General features: G+C 40.0%; 1 protein-coding gene across 1 annotated transcript; it reads left to right on the forward strand.

The window, feature by feature from the left end:
- Nucleotides 1–392: 392 nt before the first annotated feature.
- Nucleotides 393–22,534, forward strand: LOC111664801 (nipped-B-like protein B). Its single transcript, XM_023419571.2, has 47 exons — nucleotides 393–476; nucleotides 1,789–1,937; nucleotides 2,538–2,703; nucleotides 3,088–3,188; nucleotides 5,608–5,716; nucleotides 5,808–5,956; nucleotides 6,562–6,692; nucleotides 6,775–6,865; nucleotides 6,990–7,508; nucleotides 7,617–9,110; nucleotides 9,355–9,468; nucleotides 9,700–9,882; nucleotides 10,177–10,248; nucleotides 10,357–10,446; nucleotides 10,544–10,644; nucleotides 10,738–10,824; nucleotides 10,934–11,165; nucleotides 11,558–11,709; nucleotides 11,814–11,894; nucleotides 12,036–12,136; nucleotides 12,251–12,380; nucleotides 12,477–12,559; nucleotides 12,764–12,896; nucleotides 12,988–13,131; nucleotides 13,240–13,326; nucleotides 13,619–13,836; nucleotides 13,937–14,033; nucleotides 14,123–14,221; nucleotides 14,381–14,527; nucleotides 15,011–15,145; nucleotides 15,241–15,339; nucleotides 15,441–15,494; nucleotides 15,595–15,703; nucleotides 15,818–15,954; nucleotides 16,177–16,317; nucleotides 16,439–16,532; nucleotides 16,855–17,009; nucleotides 17,135–17,225; nucleotides 17,382–17,555; nucleotides 17,700–17,890; nucleotides 18,061–18,168; nucleotides 18,967–19,167; nucleotides 19,443–19,589; nucleotides 19,734–20,098; nucleotides 20,207–20,381; nucleotides 20,672–20,860; nucleotides 21,520–22,534. The coding sequence occupies exons 2-47, from the start codon at nucleotides 1,874–1,876 to the stop codon at nucleotides 21,877–21,879; spliced, it is 8,100 nt and encodes a 2,699-aa protein (XP_023275339.1). The 5' UTR covers nucleotides 393–476; nucleotides 1,789–1,873; the 3' UTR covers nucleotides 21,880–22,534.
- The last annotated feature ends 526 nt before the right edge of the window (nucleotides 22,535–23,060 follow it).

Here is a 23,060-nt window from a genome sequence, read left to right on the forward strand (position 1 = left end):
GATTTGGGACATATAGGGGTCATGAACGTCAGTTAGCCTGACTCCCCACCGGTTCCCTTTAACGATTCTTCCAATTTGAAAGAAATAGGGGGGTATCGAGGTACTTTGTGGGACCCCCTTTTTTGTCTATGTTCCCCCGAAATTGAACTGTACCCACAATTATAACTTCCAACGTCCGATAAAATCCTCTCATGAGGCCGTTTTGAGGGGATGCTCTCTCCCTTCCAATAGATATGTTCGCCGTGAGAAAGAAGAGTCACCCCCCCACCCCCAACCCCCCCGGTCCTCCCGACGGGGATTACTGCCGTTGTGTTAGCTATTACTCGGAGGAGCTGTTTGAACAGCGGGACGGAGAGGGAGCTAGAGACTCTTTTCCAGCTCCAGCTGCCATCCTACTCCTGCTCCTCCCCCTCCTCCTTCTCCTCCTCCTCCTCCTATTCCACCAGAACCACTTCTCTTTCTCATCCCATCCAGAGGTAAATAAGCCAGATTCAAAAATAACTACCTCTTTTCAGACAAATTGTTTACCTTCCTGAGTGTTTCCGCTCTGTCAGACACACAAGGCAGCCGTTGGGAACCGTTAACGGGATCAGACAGGGGGATAATTCTGATTTGTGATGGGGTCTTTGCTTTGTACCCCTGCCTCCCTGGCGTCGGGTCGGGGTTACGCTTCCTTAGGCAAGTCCGAGGTCCACTTTGTGAGCTAGAGATGCATCGATGAAGGCCATAGCAAGTGTTAGGTGAAAATATAAACCCATACGCGACCTGTATGATAAGAACAGCGGCACAGAGTCGGCAGCCCACGGCTAAATGGGTTCGATGCACTCCCGGTGATGCTAGCTTAGGCAAGTTACAGATAGACCTAGCCAGCTAGCTTACGTTAGCTGCATCTCTAGTTGTTGCTAGCCGGCTAACCCCGAGTTGATTTTAGTCACTTTCACAATCGTCGTTACCTCGCTCGTCCCTTTAACAAGTGTCTACGATGCCATAATAATAATAGCGCAGTAATAATACGTTCACTTCTGGTGTCATGTTGTGCTAATGTCGCTACTATGGTTTGGGCAGCCCGGAAACCTTAACTGACAGTAACAAAAGACATAATTCGAGATATAACTAGCTACAAAATTTTATTAATTGCTCTTTGTATAGTATGTCTTAGCTGCTAAAATGAATATAAAAACCCCATACAAGCTAACGTTAGAGGTTATACATGCAGAGACACAGAGAGACAAATCGTTGTAACTTTTTTATCATTAATTATATCAGATAGATTTGTCACCACCCGAGTGTATAAGCAATGCACAACACACTGCATCTGTAAGAGAGCTAAAATTGTTGACTGTACGCTTCTGCAGCCGTTGCATGTTCGACTTGAGGAGGTTTAAATATCACAGTTAAAAAAATGCACGTAGTGAAGGTGTGAATTTATAAAATGATAAAAGACCAATGGAACAAGATGGTTTGGACACCAGAACCTTCTGGTTGACACCAGAAGCTGCTGCAGATCGATAACTTGTAAAGACGTGCCCAGGCTTGCTATAAGGCCGGTATAATCTGTCTACGTCAGAGGTGCAGTTATGTTGGCACTGTAATAATGCACACTCATGAGCTGACACAGTTTTGAATCCCTATCCTACAAGAAGCACACTCTAGTTACATGGAAAATATGTGACCATTTTTTAATATTAATGATCTTAATGGGAACAGTGCTGCATGTAATGGCATCAAACCTTGTTGACAGTGAGGATTCTTTAAGACTGTCTGTTGCCACTTTTTTTGTCCCTGCAGCATTTTGGAGATGTGAGGAATAGGAAGAGATTGGTGATATTGAGCAGCCTGTGCATTGACACGACCTCTCGACCTCATCTTCAGCATGAATGGTGATATGCCTCATGTCCCCATCACTACTCTTGCTGGAATTGCTAGCCTGACAGACTGTAAGTGCAACATCATCTCTCTAATGCTGTTCACATTGCCTAAACACTAACATTCAAACCAAGATGCGGCAAGGCTAAGGAATACTTGACTGGTTGTGTAATTATATCAGAAGATGGTTAATTGTGATGCTTCTCACTCTTGGTGAGTTCAGGGCAAACTGAGATGAAGTTCATGACGGGAAGTTTTAGGCTCAGGTACCTAAATCAGTTCTGATGAAAGAAAAACATGAAATAAAGAATAACTTTTTAAACAACAGAACATTATACTTTTCACCAAGATATGATTTATTGCAGAACTACTGTATTTGATCTCATTAGATTGTAAAAGTTTACATAACAAAGGGGTGTCATTATGAAAATAGAGACCGATGGACATTGCTTTACTCTGATGTTACCATATATGTAATGCCTTTAAAAAAAAAAAAGGAGAGCATGTTCATTAGATTATTACAGATTTTTTAAATCACACATGGAAGCCTTCAAACTATTAATTGTGAATAGAAAGTTGTGAACACCAAAATGAAAGTTTTATTTTATGATTTCATCCTGCTTCTTTTCATTTTCCAACGAACCTAACTTGTCTTTCAATCATCCTTTTAGTGTTGAACCAGCTTCCCTTGCCTTCTCCTCTCCCTGCCACCACTGCTAAGAGTCTGCTCTACAATGGAAGGATCTCTGAAGAGGTCAGCAGCCTGCTGGTGTGTCGGGATGAGAACCTGGTGACTCAGCTGGCACAAAGTCTTAACCAAGTCTCCACTGAACACATGTAAGTACCATGTATCAAGTAATTTTTCGCACCTCGCTGCACTACCAGTTTAAGAGAGAAAACCTTGCCAGTAGTAGCTGAAATCATTGTTACAGCAATATGGTTGTCAGCAATGTTATTGTGAATGTATTACAAAGTGTGATAACGTCACTGTTTACCAGTGAAGCCGGGCATTGCTCATTCAATTTCAATGATGACATTATAGTCACTGTTTTACCAGATCGATAAGTTCATGCTCTCGGTTGTCAGAATCATGACGGGCTAGTCTAAACTGCACTGAAAGTGGTAGAGGCATCAGAATGCTATAGTCAAAACTGCATTTAGGAAAGTGGGCAGCTATTTCCTGTAATATGACTCTGGACTGTTCTTTTGTTTGCTTTCCAGAGAGTTGAAGGACAACTTGGGGAATGATGAACCCGAGGGTGACATGCCAATGCTTCTACAAACTTTGCTGTCCAGGAACCCCAAAATCTTCAGGGACAAAAGTATGCCAACCCAGTGCAAAGTTTGGGGTGGTGAGGAGGCATTGAGTCATTGCTGTTGACTCTGCAGTTGAGCTCAGTGCATGCTCTCTGCCTGGCTGTGCTTATGGCTTCCACGCCAGCTAATTATTCATCTGTGCATTTCCTGGGTCACTTGCATTACTTGTCCATAGTTTCACTACATGCGTGGTTCCCAAATTGTGGGGCAGAGCAACTGCATGAGGAAAAACAGAGTGAAAATTTAGACCTTTTACACATCAGACATTTGGACCCGTCAAACACAAGTGTAACTAATATGGTTATTATTGCCATCTAGCAGTAATCATTGAAACTGTCAGCATTAATGTTATTAGTTCCTCTCCTGTTTTTTTTCTGCTATAACAAATCAAAGGGGATTTTTTCGCTTCCCAAGGGGGGCGAGACAGAAAAAGTTTGGGAACTCCTTCTAACATCACGAGTTGTGTTGTTTACTGTTTCGATTCAGAAGTTTGTTGTGCTAATATCTGGTTATAATTTCAAAGTCTAGTCTTAAATGATCAGTATAAGCAGTAAGGAGCAATGCAACACTTAACTACAGATGAGTAGTCTGTGTGTATCTATCCTAGCTTAGTTCAAACTTTGGAAACAGAGCGAAACTAGCCTATCTCTGTATAAAACAGTTTCTTGATAGCTAACATATTGGTATAGTGAATATGACATTCCAAATGTCCAGTCTTTATGCTGGGGTTGCCAGGTTTGTGCAGTGTTGTGTTGCGGTTTGTCAGAACAAAACCAGGGTGATTCTTTAATGTATTGGTGACCATCTTCCCAGCTAACAGCATACAGCATGTTGATAAGATGTTAGTATATTATAGTATATTATAGTTATAATATTATAGTATGTTCTTCATTTTTGACAGAGGCTTACAGTTTCTTCCAGTTGTCGCATTAAGCTACTTTAAAGGGTTAGTTCACCCAATTATACATTATTATTAATTATAAATTCTACAAATTATTACATATCTGTAATCGTAGCTCGCCATGCAGCACATGCCAAAGAAAATTGTTCAAGGCTGTGGATTATCCAGAGTAATTGGAAAATTATTTTCCAATATTTTTATGCCATTTTCCAATAATTTGAGCACCTAAATTGATTGTGGTGGCTGAAGGAATCTGAGAGACAGATGACCTGGCCAAACACTGTTTATTAGATAAGTTTATAAGAATTGAAAAATAATGGTCTAGGGTTAAAACTCAAACTCAAATATAGTTCTTAAATGCTTAGCAGCTTTGCTTTGTAATCAAAAATTACATCATTAATTGCCATAAACAGTTTCATATTTGTCTTTAAGCCTTTGTTCAGGAAAGCCTTTTAGTTTTATAAGCAGCTGTACTAGCTTGCAATTACAGGTAATTATAAGCATATAGTATGCATACGCACTTTCATACTGAATCATTATTTGTACTAAAGAGAATAAAAGAGGGAAAAGCTTAGTACACCGTGTGAACAGCAGAGTCAGAGATGCTGGCAACTACAAGATGGTCATTAGTCAGAAAAAAAAATCACATGTTTGTGGTGATGACCACACACTCAGCCCATAAAGATATAATCAAAGATCTTTTGTCAATATTGATGCATGAGCCTGATGACGTGGTGAGCGAAACGTGTTCTTAATCAATATATGAGCAATTTTAGCCAGCAGTAACAGCTTCTGATCCAGTGAAATGCTATTCCAAAAATGTGCTGAAGGTGGGCATCCTGTCACCAGACAGGATGTACATAACCTTGCACCTTGGTAAACCCTCAGTATTGTCCTGTAGCTATAACCTCCGCCTTCATCACTCTGAACTCCAAATAATTTTCACAAGTATTCACAAGTATACAAAAATGTATTGGATGGCTTTATATTGAATGTGTTTCTAATGTTTCATCCACCCACACTTATAGTTTAGAACCAGCTGGACACAATAGTAGAAACACCTTTTACTAAAATATAATCCAGTACAATACCACTAACTATGGCCTCAAAAAGGACCATAGAGTTGAAGTAAAACCTCTTTGACAAACTGTTAATGGAAAAAAGGAAGGCAGGATTTATAAGATTGTATTATGTGTACCTACTAAATTGGGAAACGCATTTTGTATTGCCATATAATTACCTGGCACTGTCTTAATATTAGCACACATTATTGCTACTGAGTAGATGGTGTTTGGTTTAGCTGGAGACTGTTACACAGGAGGTGTTATTCTGTTTCACATGAGTATTTCGTTGAACCTGAGCTACCTACCTAGAAGTGTAGATAATACCGGATATGAAAACCTATATGACTGAGTTTCCATTACCTTGGTACACAGGAGAGTTTTGGTGCTGCAGAAGAGTATATATTCAACTCATTGTTTGTATAACCTTGCTAATAGATTTTTGTGATTGTTATCTTTTAGGTGTAATGCAGCAGCCACTGATGCAACAGTATAAGATATCCCAGAATCAGGTGCATGGGAGTCCAGCATCAAATTATCAGCAAACCACTGTCCCTCAAAGCCCCTCTGGGTAAGGCGGTGCCAATATACTGACAGATGATGAAAAAGCAGAAGCATCTGTATTTCTGCTAAGACGACTTCTTACAATTCTCCTTTTACAGATGTTTTGCATCCCGACAGTCTGGGTCAGCTACACGGTTCGTACCCCAGCAGAACAGCCCTATACCTAGTCCCTATACTCCTCAGAGCCCTGCAGACTACATGCAGTACAATCCACCCAGTTATTCCCAACACCAACAGACTCAGCAAGGTGAGTACAAAGTGAAGTCAGGAGAAACATGTCATTAGCTGCCTGCCAGCGCTCTTTTAGGAATAACAGCACACAGCAAACATTGGATATCATATAAGAGGTTTTGAATCTTAACTTTGTGTGCATTTTTACTGCTGCTGGCAGACAAGATGGACAATATTTAACAATTCTCAAGTCAACAACCATTTATCAAAATGTTGCAATTGAAAATATGCTTTTCCATTTTGATAAATAATCTTGATTACGTATAAGTACTGTGTATGTTAAGTGTAAGTTACACAAGCATTCTGCCTAAAACAAGAAGACTTCCAAAAGATGACTACATGCTGTAAAGTACATTTTCTAGTTGTGACTGTGAGGGCGTGATCACTCATTGTTCCTTCACAGAACATTGGTTACACTCTAACCATGAGCTATCTGAATACCTTGAAATTCCTCCCACTAATTTTTGGAGGAAAACAATCATTCTTTTTACTGTAACATGGTGAACCTACAGCCATCTGTAAAAGTGGAAAAGCAATCTGTTTATCTTATGTGTAGATGTGATGCATTGCCCATTGCAAATAATGTAACTGGAGATTTTGTTTTATTGCCCTCTGTTTTAGTTTCTGGTGGTGTGAGAAACAGCCATGACAACAAGGTCTCTGGACAACTATCAAGTAATTCATCTAATCATAATGCCAGATTAGGCTCAGATGAAGAATACATGAACGTGGCTCACAGATTGAGAAATGAGGTAATGCAGAGAATCAAAATATCCTGAACTAGACATCAGGAGATGTTGGCTAAGTGATGATAAACGTCTTGTGTTCCAACAGGAGAATGAGCCCTCCATGAGGGTTGCCGCATTTCCAGTTAAATCACCACAGTCTGTGTGTTCTCCTGCTGGGAGTGAAGAGACTATAGAAAGTATGCTGCCTTAGCAACAAGTCGATTATTCTTCATTTTGAAGTATCAAAAATAATACACTAGCAATTCATTCTTTGCCAAAACTTATTCTCTGGTGCTCACTTTTGCTTGAATTTATTTGCAGGGTCCAGGCTTCCTCTTATCAGGCAGTCACCTCTACCTGGTGTGCCACCAAGTGCAGCACCTGACCTGCTCCTCACCTCTGCTGACCAGAAAAAGAAGCAGAGAGAAAGTAGTAAAGAGGAAAATGACCAGATGGACCAAAATACCTTGTACGACATTGTTAGTTCTCCATCAAAAGACTCTGCAAGGCTGACTTTAAAACTGTCCAGAGTGAAGATGCCAGACATGGATGAAGCTGGAGAACTTCCTCCCAGGGCACATATGGACTCAGACCATGAAACTGATTTGATGAATAATAATCAGTTGTCAAGGGATGCCCAGGACTTGCCACACAGGTTTAGTGCTGAGGAGCAGGTAAACTGTCAGCAGCTTCCCATTCGGCCAAATACCAAGGAGGTCGGAGTCATCAGTGGGGTTGTGTATGAGGATGCTGAGATAGATGCACTTGCAGAGATGGACAGAATAGAACGTGAGTCAGCCAGTGAGAGAGAACGGTCGTCTAAAGAAGTCCAAGATAAAGGTGAATTTCTGTGTGTCTGCTTTTGCCCTGTGCCTTCTTGCATTTTTTCCCTGCCCTAAGGTTGTTTGTGTATGTAGAGAGGCTAAGCTACAATGTTCTTGATTGCAGACAAGCCACTGAAGAAACGGAAGCAAGACTCGTATCCTCAGGAATCTGGAGCCGATGCAAGTGACTGGCCTGCTGTACAAGGGGGCCACACGGGCAGCAAGATGACACCCAAGAAGACAAGTGCTGCAAGTAACGGTGCCAGTCGGCCAGCTCTGATGGTCAGTATTGATCTGCAGCAAGCGGGCAGAGTGATTGGACAGCCTGTAGTGGTATTGGAAGCACAGAAGTTGTGTGAGGACCACGTACAGCATTTAAAGTCAAAGTCGGATGCAAAGGTAGACAAAGTTGTTGAAAACAAACCGGGGATAAACAAGCAGCGTTCGGACTATCCCAGAAAGTCTGGCTCAGATGAGCAACAAGAAACCCCTAAACAGAAACAGGAAAGCCGGCGGGACTCCAAACACAGGCATGAAAGCAAAATGGACAGTGCCAAGGGACACTCGGATGACCGACGTCCAGACACACCACGGCAGAAACATGACAAGCATTCGGACTCGCGCCACAAAGAGGATAAGAACCACAACAGTCACCGAACCCATGTCAGCCAACCTGAGACTCCAAAAACCATGAGCAAGGCGGAGCGCAACTCCAGACATGCAGAAGACAAAGCCAAGGTTAGAGAAAAGGATAAGGACAGAGACAGAGATAAAGACAGAGATAAAGATAAAGATAAAGTCAAAAATAGAGATAAAGATAGAGATAAAGACAGAGATAGAGAGAGAGATAGAGATATAGTTAGAGACAAAGATAAAGACAGAGATAGAGACAAAGATAGAGACAAAGATAGAGATACAAATAGAGACAAAGATAGAGACAGAGATAGAGATACAAATAGAGACAAAGAGAAAGAAACAAATAGAGACAAAGAGAGAGATACAAATAGAGACAGAGAGAGAGATAGAGACAAAGATAGGAACAGAGACAGGGACAGAGACAGGGACAAGGAAAAGAAACACAAGACATTATCAAGGGAAAACTGCAACCGGCACTCTCCTGATCGTCATACTAAATCTGACAGCATGACAGTGAAGCAAGATGGGAGCAGGAAATCCACTGACCTCAATGGTCGTCAGAGGACAGACAGTTCCACCCTTCAAAACCCCCAAAATAAGAAAGAGAAGAAAGGTCTGGATGGAAGCATTAGATGCCAGTCTGGTAACAAACAGCAGTCTTCTCAAGCAGCAGAGTCAAAACCTAGCGAGTTCCCCTCATACCTGCTGGGTGGCAAGACAGGGAGTCTGAAGAACTTTGTAATCCCAAAATTGAAACGGGATGGGAAAGAAAAAGAACCACAAGTTTCAAGCAAATTGATACAGGGCTGGAGTGAACCCCTGGTCAGACTGGAGAGAGTGTCACTGATAGAGAACTTAAACAAAGGAGCTAAGCCTGTCGTTGTGCTTCAGAAACTCAGTGTTGATGAGGTAAAAAGGATCATTAAGGAAAGCAGGAATACAAACAGCTCCAGATACTCCTCCTTTGATAAATCAGGAAGAGGTATGATTTACTTTGTTTATTAAAATATCCATCCCCAAAACTGTAGGGGCATGGACATGAGTAATGTGATTTTGCCCAGTTTCTGGATTGTTTCTTTACTTTAAACCATTGTCTCAGGAATCATTCTTGTCACAGACCTTATTTCAAACAAAAAGTTGTGGATAAAAGTGGTTGGTGATTGTGTGTTCTTTTGAATTATAAATTATTTTTGTGCTTACAGCTCACCCAGTTCTTGTGCTTACAGACATGTCATTTTGTGAGAAGACAAACAAGCGAAGGCACTCTATGATCAGTAAGAAATCCAAGTACGCTGAGGTGGACTCAGATGATGATGATGGCTCTGATACTGACAATAAGTGTGAGCATTAAACCTAGATAATTCACAATGTCTGGTCATACACATCCAGAGTGTCTGTCATCACCATTGATGGAATAATGTTTTACCTTGGAGTAAGAAGAAAAATATGTACCTCCAAATATTGGATATTTTTTATTACATTTTATAAAATTACTTAATAATGTCATAATTGGTGCTTAAAGTTCTTTAAAACGTTATTTTCTGACTCATCCTATTCTGCTATTGTTTCAGCTGCAAGGAAAAAGTCCAAGAAAGACCATGAAAAGTCATGGAAGTCTGAAGACAGGAAAGGTTCTGGAGAACACAGTCGAAGTGGTGGTTTTCATAATGCTCGCAAGGGGTCTGGTAGCCGTCATCGTGAACGGAACCCAGATGAATTGAATGAAGACTCTCCACCACCAAGCCTAAGTGATGGTGAGGATTTTTTGCTTAGTCTGAAGGCAAAATGATTTTATCTCAGTTATAACCTCAGACAGTGGACAAAAAAAAGAAGAAATGCGTCATTTTTGTCAGATAATTCAAATTGTGATCCTTGTTTCTGAAAGCTGTCATTCAGATAATTGCTATTTGAAACCATAAATCAGACCATTTCCCTAGATAGTTGGATTACTGCACCCAAGTCTTTCTTGATTAAATATTCCGTGATTGAGTGTTTGTTGCTTCTGTCAAGGATGTGACTTATTGTTATGGTGTTTTCTTTTCGTGCAGTTGCCAGAAAATTGAAGAAAAAGGAAAAACAGAAAAACAGGAAGGCATACGATTCCAAGCTGACACCAGAGGGTATTGTTTTACCACTTTGAATTTGAACATCTTCAGCACAAATTCAATACTAATTTATTTTAAAAGTACATATTCTTATGAATCAATTTGTTTACATTTGTTTAACAGATATGATGGACTCCTCCACATTTAAGAGATTCACAGCCAATATGGATAGCATTCTTGATAACCTTGAGGATGTGGAACTTGCTGGCACAGGTAAACATCACGGACAACACAGTTTGCAGAGTTCTTGACATTTCTGGAATAGGTGAACTGAAAAATGTCAACATTATAACTTTGTACCCTCACACAGATGATGATGACATACCTCAAGAGCTCTTGCTCGGAAAGCACCAGTTGAGTGAGCTAGGCAGTGATTCTGCTAAGATTAAAGCTATGGGCGCCTTTAACAAGGTAAAAGAAGTATTTTCGTGCACTGTCACATGATTACACACAGGTTCAGAACTGCGTTGTGAAAATAATCATCGTCATCTAATTGATCCATAGCTTTCATCTGGAAAACTGGTGAAAATTTTGAATATCCTGGAGAAGAACATTCAGGACAGCGTCAAACTTTCCACATTAATGAATCATGTAAGTTGTCAGATGATATTTTTTTAGCTGCGGAATGATAAGGATTTTCTTTCATTTTATAGCTTCTTAGTTGATTTATTTTTTTACCAATTGTTTTTGGAATTCATAGGATAATGATTCCATGGATGAAGAGCGGTTGTGGCGTGACCTTATCATTGAGCGGGTGACTAAGTCTGCTGATGCCTGTCTGACTGCACTCAACATTATGACATCTCCACACATGCCCAAGGCTGTGTACATAGAGGACGTGATTGAGCGGGTGTTGCAGTACACCAAGTTCCATCTGCAAAACTCTGTTTACCCTCAGTATGACCCGGCTTACAGAGTGGATCCCCACGGAGGTTAGCACAGTTTTCTTCCGTTCTTCTCAATGACGTTACAAAATTGCAATAATCTTGATTTCCAGGAGCTATTTTTATTTGTGAAAAATGTACATAATAACAAGTAGATGAGTCTGATCCACGTTGGACTTCTTAGAACTGATCGTGTCTTAAATCATCTTTGGGCTTGTTTGAAAATCTAGTGATGAGCCAAAACTGGAAGCAGTTGCAAAACCTTCATGGATTTATTTCCAAAAAAGTGCAAATATTTGCAAATATCTGACACATTCAAAGATAAATTTATTAACAAAATAATTTCAAAGACCTGACTCATATGTCCTTGGTATTTTTCATCTGATGTTAAAAGTGTTTTTTAATCAACTTTTATTTTCTATTCATCTTCTTCACTTCAGGTGGTGGGCATACCTCAAAGTCCAAGAAAGCAAAGTGTTCCACCCATAAACAGAAGGTGGTAGTCAAGCTCTACAACAAAGTGTGTGATATTGTTAGCAGCATCTCAGAGCTTCTGGAGATCCAGCTGCTAACTGACACCACAATTCTCCAGGTGAGACTCCTAATCTAGTCTGATGTCATTTAAGTTTTTGTCCCTATTTAACCATTGACTCCCGTGCTCTAACGTACCTGATTGCTTCTGTGCCTGACTTTTAGGTGTCCACTCTGGGTATTACACCGTTTTTCGTGGAGAATGTCAATGAACTGCAGTTATGTGCCATCACACTAGTGACAGCAGTAAGTCTTTTTTTTTTTGTAGTTTAGCATTTTTCTCTTGAATCAGATTGGTGTTTGTTTTTTTTTTTGATGACATGACCCTGCACGACTTCTCTTTTATTATATTTTTGATTTAGTGCTTTGCATTTTACTCTTCCCCAGGTCTTCTCTCGTTATGAGAAGCACAGGCAGCTCATTCTTGAAGAGATCTTCACCTCTCTCGCTAGACTGCCTACTAGTAAACGCAGCCTCAGGAACTTTAGGTAACTACATCTAGAGTGAATATTTGTTCAGTGAAATGACAAGAGCAACTGATCATTGAAGTCCCCTGTGATGCTCAGTAAACTTAAGGATACAAATGTCTCATTCTGCCCCAGGCTAAACAACAGTGATTCAGAAGGAGAGCCCCTGTATATCCAGATGGTCACAGCCCTGGTTCTACAGCTCATCCAGTGTGTGGTGCACCTTCCCTCTGAGAGAGATACAGAGGATGAACATCACAAGAAGGTATAGACAAAGGATTTAATTGATATTTAAAAGATATTTATGAGAAAACATGTTTTGATTCAGAAATTGTTTTACATATTGCGTACTTTTTCCTAGGTGGATAAAGATGTCTTTATCACAAACTCTTATGAAACCGCCATGAGGACAGCTCAGAACTTCCTATCTGTGTTTCTCAAGAAGTGAGTCTCGCTATACAATACCGGATTTTATCCACTCCTTATTAACCTTAAGCCACAATCTATAGGTCTGTTAGCTCTGTCTCTAGATTGTTAAAGAGTGACTTTTACACCAAGTGTCCTGCTCCTGCTGTGGAGTAGGCTCTAATATTAAAAGGCTCAGTGTTAAACAATATATTATAATAAAAGGTTGTATCTGTGTGTCAGGTGTGGCAGCAAGCAGGGAGAGGATGACTACAGGCCGCTGTTTGAGAACTTTGTTCATGACCTCCTGTCTACAATCAACAAGCCTGAGTGGCCTGCAGCTGAATTGCTGCTCAGTTTACTGGGTCGACTTTTGGTGAGTAGCATCATTCACATCTGTCCAATAGAATCTGTTCAATTGAATTAGTTTTTCGTGTGACATTTTACCTCCACTTCTTGCGCTCCAGGTGCATCAGTTCAGTAACAAGCAGACAGAAATGGCACTCAGGGTAGCGTCGCTAGACTACCTCGGCACTGTTGCTTCTCGCCTGCGTAAAGATTCTGTCAGTAGCAAGATGGATCAAAAGGCCATTGACCGCATCCTCAGAGAGGTAGACAAAATAATTACAGAATCATTTGAATACCTATACATTTACAATAAATAAGCAGTGCTGCTGAACTGCTTTTGAGATGCTCTTTGCTTATTGATCTCCTTACAGACTCCAGGCAGTGATGAGATCCAGCAACTTCAGAAGGACTTACTAGACTACCTAGATGAGAACAGTGACACCAATACATCTCTTGTGGTGAGTGTTTTATTTTTTTATTATTTTATTTTTTTACAAAAATCATTGTGGTCACATTTATAATTTCCCATAAGAGTGGATGCCAAGTGTTTGCATGCAGTAATATGCACCCTGTGTACTCTGTGTGTTACATGAAGCTCTTAATTAGTTTGGCATAGGACAGGTTGTTATGTTCAGTGTAATAGACACATCGGTTAAATAGTGTTCCTTGGTGTCACAGTGGTATTATACTGTAAAGCATGCCTTAAAATAATCAGCATTTTCATCATGTTTACACCTTTCTTTCATCCAGTTTGCCCGGAAATTTTACATTGCTCAGTGGTACAGGGACACAACAAGCGAGGCAGAGAAAGCAATTAAGTCTCAAAATGAAAATGACGAGGACTCCAAAGGTTTCTGTCTCTCCAAGAATGTTGACTCAACTGGGGAGATTATGCAGAGAGCCGAGGCACGAAAAAAATTCCTTCGCAAGGTCATCAAGACTTCAACATCACATTCCAGTTCTCTGAGGTGAATACTACTTCATTCTGGATCACTGCACTAATTTGCTATGCTCTTTGGCTTGTTCACTCATCCTGCTAATAAACTGTCCTCTTGACTTGTCTTTCAGGATAAACACAGTAGACTATGAGGACTCCTGTCTGATTGTCAGATATCTGGCCTCTATGAGGCCGTTTGCACAGAGCTTTGATATTTATTTATCACAGGTAAGAGAATTAATTTATCATAATCAAGAGTGAGATATAATATTATGTTGCCCGTCTCTAAGATTTTTTCTTTTGTATCTCATGTATAGATTCTGAGGGTACTGGGTGAGAGTGCTATTGCAGTCAGAACTAAAGCCATGAAGTGTCTGTCTGAAGTAGTGGCTGTGGATCCAAGTATTTTGGCACGGGTAAGTCATTCTGTGCTGGCTGCTACACAACTACAGCAGCAGATTCTGTTACAGAGCATTGTGGCATTAGCAGACACTTTTGCCAGTTTAACACTGTCAGACTAGCAGCCATCATGTTTAGCTTTTGTTGAATGCTAATGCTGTACTATTTGTTTTCAGTTGGATATGCAGCGTGGGGTTCATTGTCGCCTCATGGACAACTCCACCAGTGTGCGAGAGGCAGCTGTGGAGCTCCTGGGCCGTTTCGTGCTAAGTCGACCTCAGCTCATTGAGCAGTACTATGACATGCTCATTGAAAGGATATTGGTAATTTCTTTTTCTTAAGCTTTCCTCTTCACTTTTTTGACACCCGAGTGTGAGGATCTGTATCATACACAAGTGTAACCATTTTTTCCCTGGTGGTAATATTTAATTTGATTTGGTCACTTCATGTGCCCTCCTTGGGGTTTGAATACAGTGTGCAGTGCCTATCATAAGGCAGGGTCAGTTGGATCTTTGCACTTGACTTCAGCAAACTATGATCAAAAAGTTCATGTAAAGTGCAAAAGTTCAGCTGAGGTTAAATCATCTTTTCCGCACAGTGCCACCTAAAGATCAATTGAAGAACTGCAAACAATTCTCACTTTCTCCCATGTTTCACTGTTAGTTCATCATCCACACAATTGCTTTCTATGTTTCATTTTCACATTCCTACCGATATTTGCTATGAAAACCTCACAATAACCAAAAGATGGACTTTGTGTTAAGCTTGTATTGAGTTGTTCTTGTACCCATTTTGTTTTTACATAGGACACCGGTATCAGTGTAAGGAAGAGAGTCATTAAGATCCTAAGGGATATTTGCCTGGAGCAACCAGACTTCCACAAGATCACTGAGATGTGTGTGAAGATGATCCGCAGGGTCAATGATGAGGAGGGGATCAAGGTTTGTATTTATCCTTATGTGAAAACCTCTTACAAGTGGCAGTTTCTAATTTATTAATATACACTAAATATATTTTAATGCCTGTGCCCGTGCAGAAATTGGTGAATGAGACGTTCCAGAAACTCTGGTTCACCCCTACGCCCAGCCATGACAAAGATGCCATGACCAGAAAGATCCTGAACATCACAGATGTGGTGCGTACTATTCAGACTTGTGACAGAAAATTCTCTTCCAGTCTTTGACATATGAAATATTTTGGTGTTTGACATGTCATGTCACTTTGATTTCATCATAGGTGTCAGCATGTAAAGATTCAGGCTATGACTGGTTTGAGCAGCTTCTCCAAAATGTGAGTTATTTTAATTTGTCGAAACTGTCAAAAGCAGCTTGTGTGTCTTTATGATAGTTGTTGTGTGAGCTTATTTAACTTCTGTGTGGCAACTGTTTAGCTACTGAAGTCCGAAGAAAACGCTTCTTACAAACCTGCTAAGAAGGCCTGTGTTCAGTTGGTGGACAATCTTGTGGAACACATACTGAAATATGAGGAGTCTCTTGCAGGTAATAAAAAGAAATTTAATTATATGTTTGCTTATAAAATTCATATTGCAGTTTTATTGTGTTACTGTATTGTTACAAATGCCAATGTTTATTGAGTTTGTTTTTGTGTTTTAGACTGTGAGGACAAAGGGGTCAACTCAGGTCGTCTGGTAGCATGCATCACCACTCTCTACCTGTTTAGCAAGATCCGAGCACAGTTAATGGTCAAACATGCCATGACCATGCAGCCTTACCTGACCACTAAGTGCAATGTAAGTACAACTTCATTGTACTCATATATTATTATAAATATAATACATTATCATATTATATTTTATTTGACTGAAAGTATGAGAAATCATTTGTTGAGAGGGTGCCTGCACAAATTTTTATGTCATGCTATAGGAACATGTAGTGGCAGCAAAATGAAAATACATTTTTGAGCTCGGCTTCAGACTGTGCCGCTGACATGTGTCTTTGTGCTGTCAATTCAGACGCAGAATGACTTCATGGTGATATGCAACGTGGCCAAGATCTTGGAGCTGGTCGTGCCTCTGATGGAGCTCCCAAGTGAGACTTTCCTCACAACCATAGAAGAAGACCTGATGAAGCTCATCATCAAATATGGCATGACGGTCAGTCACGTTTGCCGTTAACAGCTTTAACAGAGAGCTCTCTGAAAACATGAACAGCATAAATGTGAGACAATCGTTATGAGCATATAGTATAATATGATTAATTGTGCTTGCTTCCTAGGTTGTACAACACTGTGTGAGCTGTCTTGGTGCTGTTGTGAACAAGGTCACACACAACTACAAGTTTGTTTGGGCTTGTTTTAATCGTTACTATGGTAAGGATTATGCACTGCAACATTAGTTTGCTGGTAGCAGAATTCTCATACATCTTAAAATGGAAAAAAGGAGGAAGAATTTAATAACACGTGTATAGGGCTTATTAACCCTTTTAACCTGTTCATTCACCTTAAATTTAAAGGTTACATTTTAAGCTTATACTCACCATCTCATCTCACATTCATATAAATAAGAGAATTGAACAGTCACCGAATAGTGTTTTATTATCCAGATTCTTAGTTAAAAGTTATTGTTTGAACTAGAAGAACAACGCCCGCAATAGTTTTTTCTTTAGTTTTCACTGTCTGTATGATTTTGTAGGAGCTCTGGCAAAACTGAAGACACAGCACCAAGAGGACCCTAACAGCTCCACTCTGGCGACTAACAAACCTACTCTCCTGCGTTCACTGTTTACTGTGGGGGCTCTCTGTCGACACTTTGATTTTGACCAAGAGGAGTTCAAGGGTACCAGCAAGGTAAACAGCAGCACTCTGTTCTATAAACATAAACAAGATTATATAATGTTGCTTGTATGCAGAACTGCTGAGGAACCTGTTTTGATGAATGACTCTTGCCATGCCCCCCCCCCTTTTTATCTTAGATTGTCATCAAGGACAAAGTGTTGGAGCTTCTGCTCTACTTCACTACTCATGAAGATGAAGAGGTCCAGATCAAGGCCATCATAGGTCTAGGTATAGTGCAGTTCATCTCCGTTTAACATAAGATGTATTCGCTATATATATACTGTCATTTATTGTTGACAACTCTCATCCTTTATTAGCTTGTGTCTTTGACGTCAGTTTCCTCAGTAATGACATCTGTAATTAAATTGTTTCCATGGTCTCAAGGTTTCCAGTTCATCATGCACCCAGAGCTCATGTTCGTGCAGGATGTGAAGGTTCTGTATAACAATACTCTCTCAGATGAGAACAGTTTGGTCAGTCTGAAGATCCAGGTGCTAAAAAACCTGCAGACATACCTGCAGGAGGAGGACTCTCGAATGCAGGAGGCTGATCGCGAATGTGAGTTTTACAAATCCATTTCGTGTTCTGTTACTCCCATTATCTTAGGATCATCATTGAATGTTCATGTGTTAATCTACATTGTACATGTCAGTTAGGTATAACAACCACAGACTGATCAGTGTGATGCTTTTGTATATTTAGGGAAGAACCAAGCCAAGCAGGAGGATCTGAAGGAAATGGGGGACATCTCATCAGGCATGAGCAGCTCCATAATGCAGATTTACCTGAAGCAGGTGCTAGAGTCCTTCTTCCACTCACAGTCCACTGTTCGGCACTTTGCCCTGAGTGTCATTACACTGACTCTCAACCAGGGCCTCATCCATCCTGTACAGGTATGTTCACAATCTCACTCCACCGCACTTTGATGAGGATCACCTTAAATATTCTTTACATTTTACATGCAAGATCTGTGTGAGATATTCTTTTTATCATACACTGACACTGTTATTTTTAATGCATCATGAGCTGTTCACAGATTGGAAGCAATTGTTTTTTTTTTTAGTGTGTGCCCTACTTGATTGCCATGGGAACAGACCCTGAGCCAACGATGAAGAACAAGGCTGATCAGCAGCTGGTGGAGATTGACAAGAAATATTCAGGATTCATCCATGTGAGTGGCTTACTGGTTTATAATCACCAGAAAAGCTAGAAGCGTAAATAAGATGGTTTGTTTTAACAGTTGCTAAGGGCAGTAGAGTGTAGATGTTATGAAAGGAGAATTTAAAATGATTTAAGCTACACTGCAAATGCTATAAGGAAGGAAAACTTTACAGGAGTATATTACACATTACACAAATAGGTTTTTAAAGAATGAAAAAAAGAAAAACATAAAAACACAAAGAGAAACATACTAACAACAACAATAAACAACCAGGGACCAATCCAGAATTATAGACATTTAAACAGATAAGTTGGGCCAAAAATGCCAAACAATTAGCAAGGTCCTAAATTGGATTCTGAAATGAATATGGAGCTAATGAAGAAGCTTGGACAGGGGTGATATGCTTGCACTTCTTAGTACCAGTCAACATCCTTGCAGCTGTATTTTGTACCATCTGCAAGTGAGTTAATGAAGACCGGGGAAGGCTCAACTACAGGAAATTAAAATAGTCGAGATGTGATGTAATGAAGACGTGAATTACTTTTTCCTTATCATGGAAAGATATAATTGGCTTGAGTTTGGAAATGATTCTTAACTGATGGAACAAGACAGCAGTCAGAATCAAAGATAACACCAAGATTTCTTGCATGAGACTTCACATATGGGGTGAGGTGGTTTAGCTTACTAGTGATACATCCTCTGGACTTAGAGGGACCAAAGACTTAGAAGGACCAAAGACCAAAGACTTAAGGGACTTACAATTTCATCTCTGCACATGCTAAGTTGTATCTCTCCGTGAATTCACAGATGAAGGCAGTCGCGGGGTTGAAGATGTCTTACCAGGTGCAGCAGGCCATAAAGGGATCGAAAGACACAGCGGTCCGGGGTTTTCGTCACGATGACTCAGACTCTGCTCTCTGCTCTCATCTCTACACCATGGTCCGTGGGAACCGACAACATAGAAGGGCTTTCCTCATTTCTCTGCTCAACCTGTTTGATGACAGCTCTGTAAGTTCGCCGCTCTCCCTCAGATCAGTTATCCTCTCTGTGTGTAGATTGGTAGTTTTTTGTATCTCCAACCATCCGTCTATGCATTAGCTAGCTCCACTGCTTCTCCCAAAGCTTTACACACAACCACATCTTTGCATACCCTCAGAGCTTTGACCCACTTGATGTTTGAATTGATGCAGTCCTGCATAGGAATCAGTGAATTGTAAAAAGAATTCTTATGTATATGTGTATGTAATTTAAATTTTGGATGCTTTATTCTTTGTCCCCTGCAGAAAACAGAGGTGAACATGCTGCTGTTCATAGCAGACAACTTGGCCTGCTTCCCCTACCAGACCCAGGAGGAGCCTCTTTTCATCATGCACCATATAGACATTACTCTGTCTGTCTCTGGTAGCAACCTTCTCCAGTCTTTCAAGGAGGTTAGAAGCTTTGTTCAATTTTGTATATGAGTCATTGTTCTTAGTTGTTTTATTCATCATGATAGGCAAATCCAAATGTAATATAATAATATTACATGTCTGGTATATGTAGTTTGTCTTTGAATTATTTTGTTTTCTTTGCAGTCTTTACGGAAAGAGCCTGTACCGCAGGAAAAGAAGATGAAGATAAAAAAGAAGAAGAAGAAGAAGAAGCAGTCTAGGAGGAGGAAATATAGCTCTGATGATGATGATGACGACGATGAAGACGAGGACGAAGAGCAGAGCAGTAGCAGCTCTAGCAGCAGTGACGAGGATGATGAGGTGGCCCACAGGCGGAAGAAATCTGTGGTTTCTGATTCTGACTCTGACATGGAAGATGAAGATGCAGTGATGGAGCGTCTGCCTGAAAACCCCAGCCCTCTGCTGGACTTTGCCAGTGCTTCACAGGGTATTCTGATGCTGCTGGTGCTCAAACAGCACCTGAAGAATCTCTTTGGCTTTTCAGACAGGTAGGCCACACCAAATACACCCATTCGACAAATCTTTCACTAACTATCCTTTGTAGTGTAGTTGTTAACAAGACACAAGCTCAGCTGAACGTTTTGTTCGTGTTACAGCAAAATCCAGAAGTATTCACCGACGGAGTCTGCAAAAGTGTACGACAAGGCTGTGAACAGGAAATCTAAGGTGCACTTCAACCCTCGTCAGACACTGGACTACCTGAAGAGGGATCTAGCCAACACAGATCTCAGCTATGAGACCAAGAGGAATATTGTGAAACAGTATTTGGATGTAAGTGTTCAGCTCTATGCATTTCCTCATTCAGAAAGTTTTGAATTTGTTCATGTGTTATCTTAATCTCAGGGATATGTAGGAGACAAAAAGATGTGTGTGTGTGTGGGAGAGAGTGTGTGCAAAACACAGTATGTTACTGGAATTTCAGGTTCAGATAGTCATGTCATGTATTTGGTTGTCAGTTAATGCAAATGAAAATCCAATGTGCAATGTTTTCAGTGGCCACAAGATGAATAGCCAGTTGCTCTATTTGTCCTCACTAACTTATGCCTGCTTTTGTGTCTTAGTTCAAGGTACTGATGGATCACTTGGATCGTGACGAAGAGGACGAGGAGGGTGAAGCAAGTGCCAATGCCAGAAACAAAGCCATTACTTCACTGTTGAGGGGCCCAAAACCCCAGAACCACAATCACAATAATCACACTGCTCCAGTGGAGACAGATGATGAGGAAAGTGAGGATGACGATCCACCTGCAGTAAGAATTTAAAACTCCTTAAATTTGGGATGTCTATGTTAACTGTTCTGTAATGAAACTATTTTTGCACAGAAACTGTTCACACTTGGCCTCTGTGAGGTCATGTTTGTATCACAGTTAAGCTACACAATAGAAGTCACTTATTACTGCTTTGGGAAAATGTGGAAATGTGGGTTTCTTAAAACTTTGTCATCTAAGGAGGGGGGATTTTTTATTAAAACCATAGAAATTACAGAAGAACTGAACCAACACCTCCCTGACACAGTCTTAAAAACTCAACATCATAGGTTTCACAAAGCAGCACTGTACACTCAACTAGAATGAATAATGATGAGAAAAGAAAATATTTGACCCTGTTTAAATATATATATATATATATATATATATATATATATATATACTGTATTCCTATATACAATATCTATATAACATGATATGACCTTCTAATGCTTCTCTCCTTCAGTGTACACAAACATTATAATGTTTTTTATGCAATTTAATTTTGTTATCATTATTGCAGCAAACAGATCAACTTAGCTGGCATCTCTGCTGTAGCTCCACCTCACATATTACCCCAACATTAAAAACATCTGTGTAAGATTTCTGTGTATAAAGGTTTCACGTTGGACACGCTAACACGCTGCGTCTTTTATCCACAGCGCAAACCAAGGAAAGGCAGGGATTCCGTAGAGGATTCAGGTCACATGAATGAGAAGGTGGAGGCCATGGACGTCATTGCCATCTGCTGTCCCAAATACAAAGACAGACCACAGATTGCCAGGGTCATCCAGAAGACCAAAACTGGCTACAGTATACACTGGATGACTGGGTCTTATTCCGGGCCCTGGGTTGTGGCAAAGAAACGGGACGGTCGCAAAAAGGTGCCTTGGGTTGACACTATCAAGGAGTCAGACATTATTTATAAGAAAATCTCCTTGACAAGTGGACACAAGCTTACGAACAAAGTGGCACAGACGTTAAGGGTGCTATACGCTGCCAAGGAGGGGACTAAGAGTTAATCAACTGAAATTACTCAGAAACCCCTCACAGCCCAAATCCTTTTGGATCCAATATGTTAAAACAGAGAGAGGACGAAACCTCTTTAGATTTAAGGACCTGATGGAAGACAAGCATTGTGAACACTGATCTGTGTGAATACAGAGATGTTTAAGTTAATCACAAGAAAAACACAAGAAGGAAATGTTTGGGAAAACATTGTGTGGGAGTTCCTTCGCTGTTGTGCAGCAACTTGGTTGTTTGATTTTTACTCCCACTGTATCATAGTTTAACACATGTTTATATCTGAACATAATTCTGTAAAAAAAAAATTAAACTGAATGTTGGAAATTAGTGTATTGATGATGTTCTTAATAAAGTGTTTTTTGGAGTTTAAACTAGCACCAGATGGATTTATTCACTTGACCTGAGCGCCGACAACTTTTAATTGCTTTCATTCTTCTTGTTTTTAAACATTTTATTGTTTAACCACACTGTGTATATCTTTGATATAATTTATTTATGTTAAAAGCAGTGCAGTATCTGTGCCTATATGCAGGGGAAGTTATATTGTTTTTAATATAGATTTTGATGTTATAGAACAAAGAGCAAAAAAAGTGAGCCCCTGCTCTTCTGGTGAAACAAATACTGCAATAAAACTTTCTTATGTCCTTGGTACTTGCTTGGGTTTATTTTTGTGAACAGTTCTGTTGTGACTGCGTCTGTGGAATCAAGCTGATAAGGACTCTCAGCTACTGGAATACCTGTATACCTATATATCGGAGAATCGTTTCTGTCTTGGGTCTATATGAAGGCTACCAAACCTTAAGCCAGCTTATAATTGTATGTGAGAAGTTATAACCATCATATGATAATATGAGTGGTCATACACAAGTTCCACCCTTTAAAATATAGCAACCATTTTGAATAGGAGCAAAAATGAAAATTGGGAATTTAAAAACATACACATCGATTTGAACATTTCAGTGTAATAAAAAACGATGTCTCTCACATGTAATATGTCTTTTAGGGGAAATGTATTTTTCTTATTTTTTGTAGCTGAAATGATAAACAAGAACTGGCTTACATTTATTTAATTATAATATTATATTATATATATTATATACTATAAAAAATATATCTGTTCGGTTGGATAATGTAAGTAAAACTATTGAAATTTATTTTGTATAATACTTGAAATCCC

This window comes from Seriola lalandi, unplaced genomic scaffold (genome assembly GCF_002814215.2).
Source record: "Seriola lalandi dorsalis isolate HSWRI2012SDOR001 ecotype SW California unplaced genomic scaffold, Sedor1 jcf7180002054606, whole genome shotgun sequence".
NCBI lineage: Eukaryota > Metazoa > Chordata > Actinopteri > Carangiformes > Carangidae > Seriola > Seriola lalandi.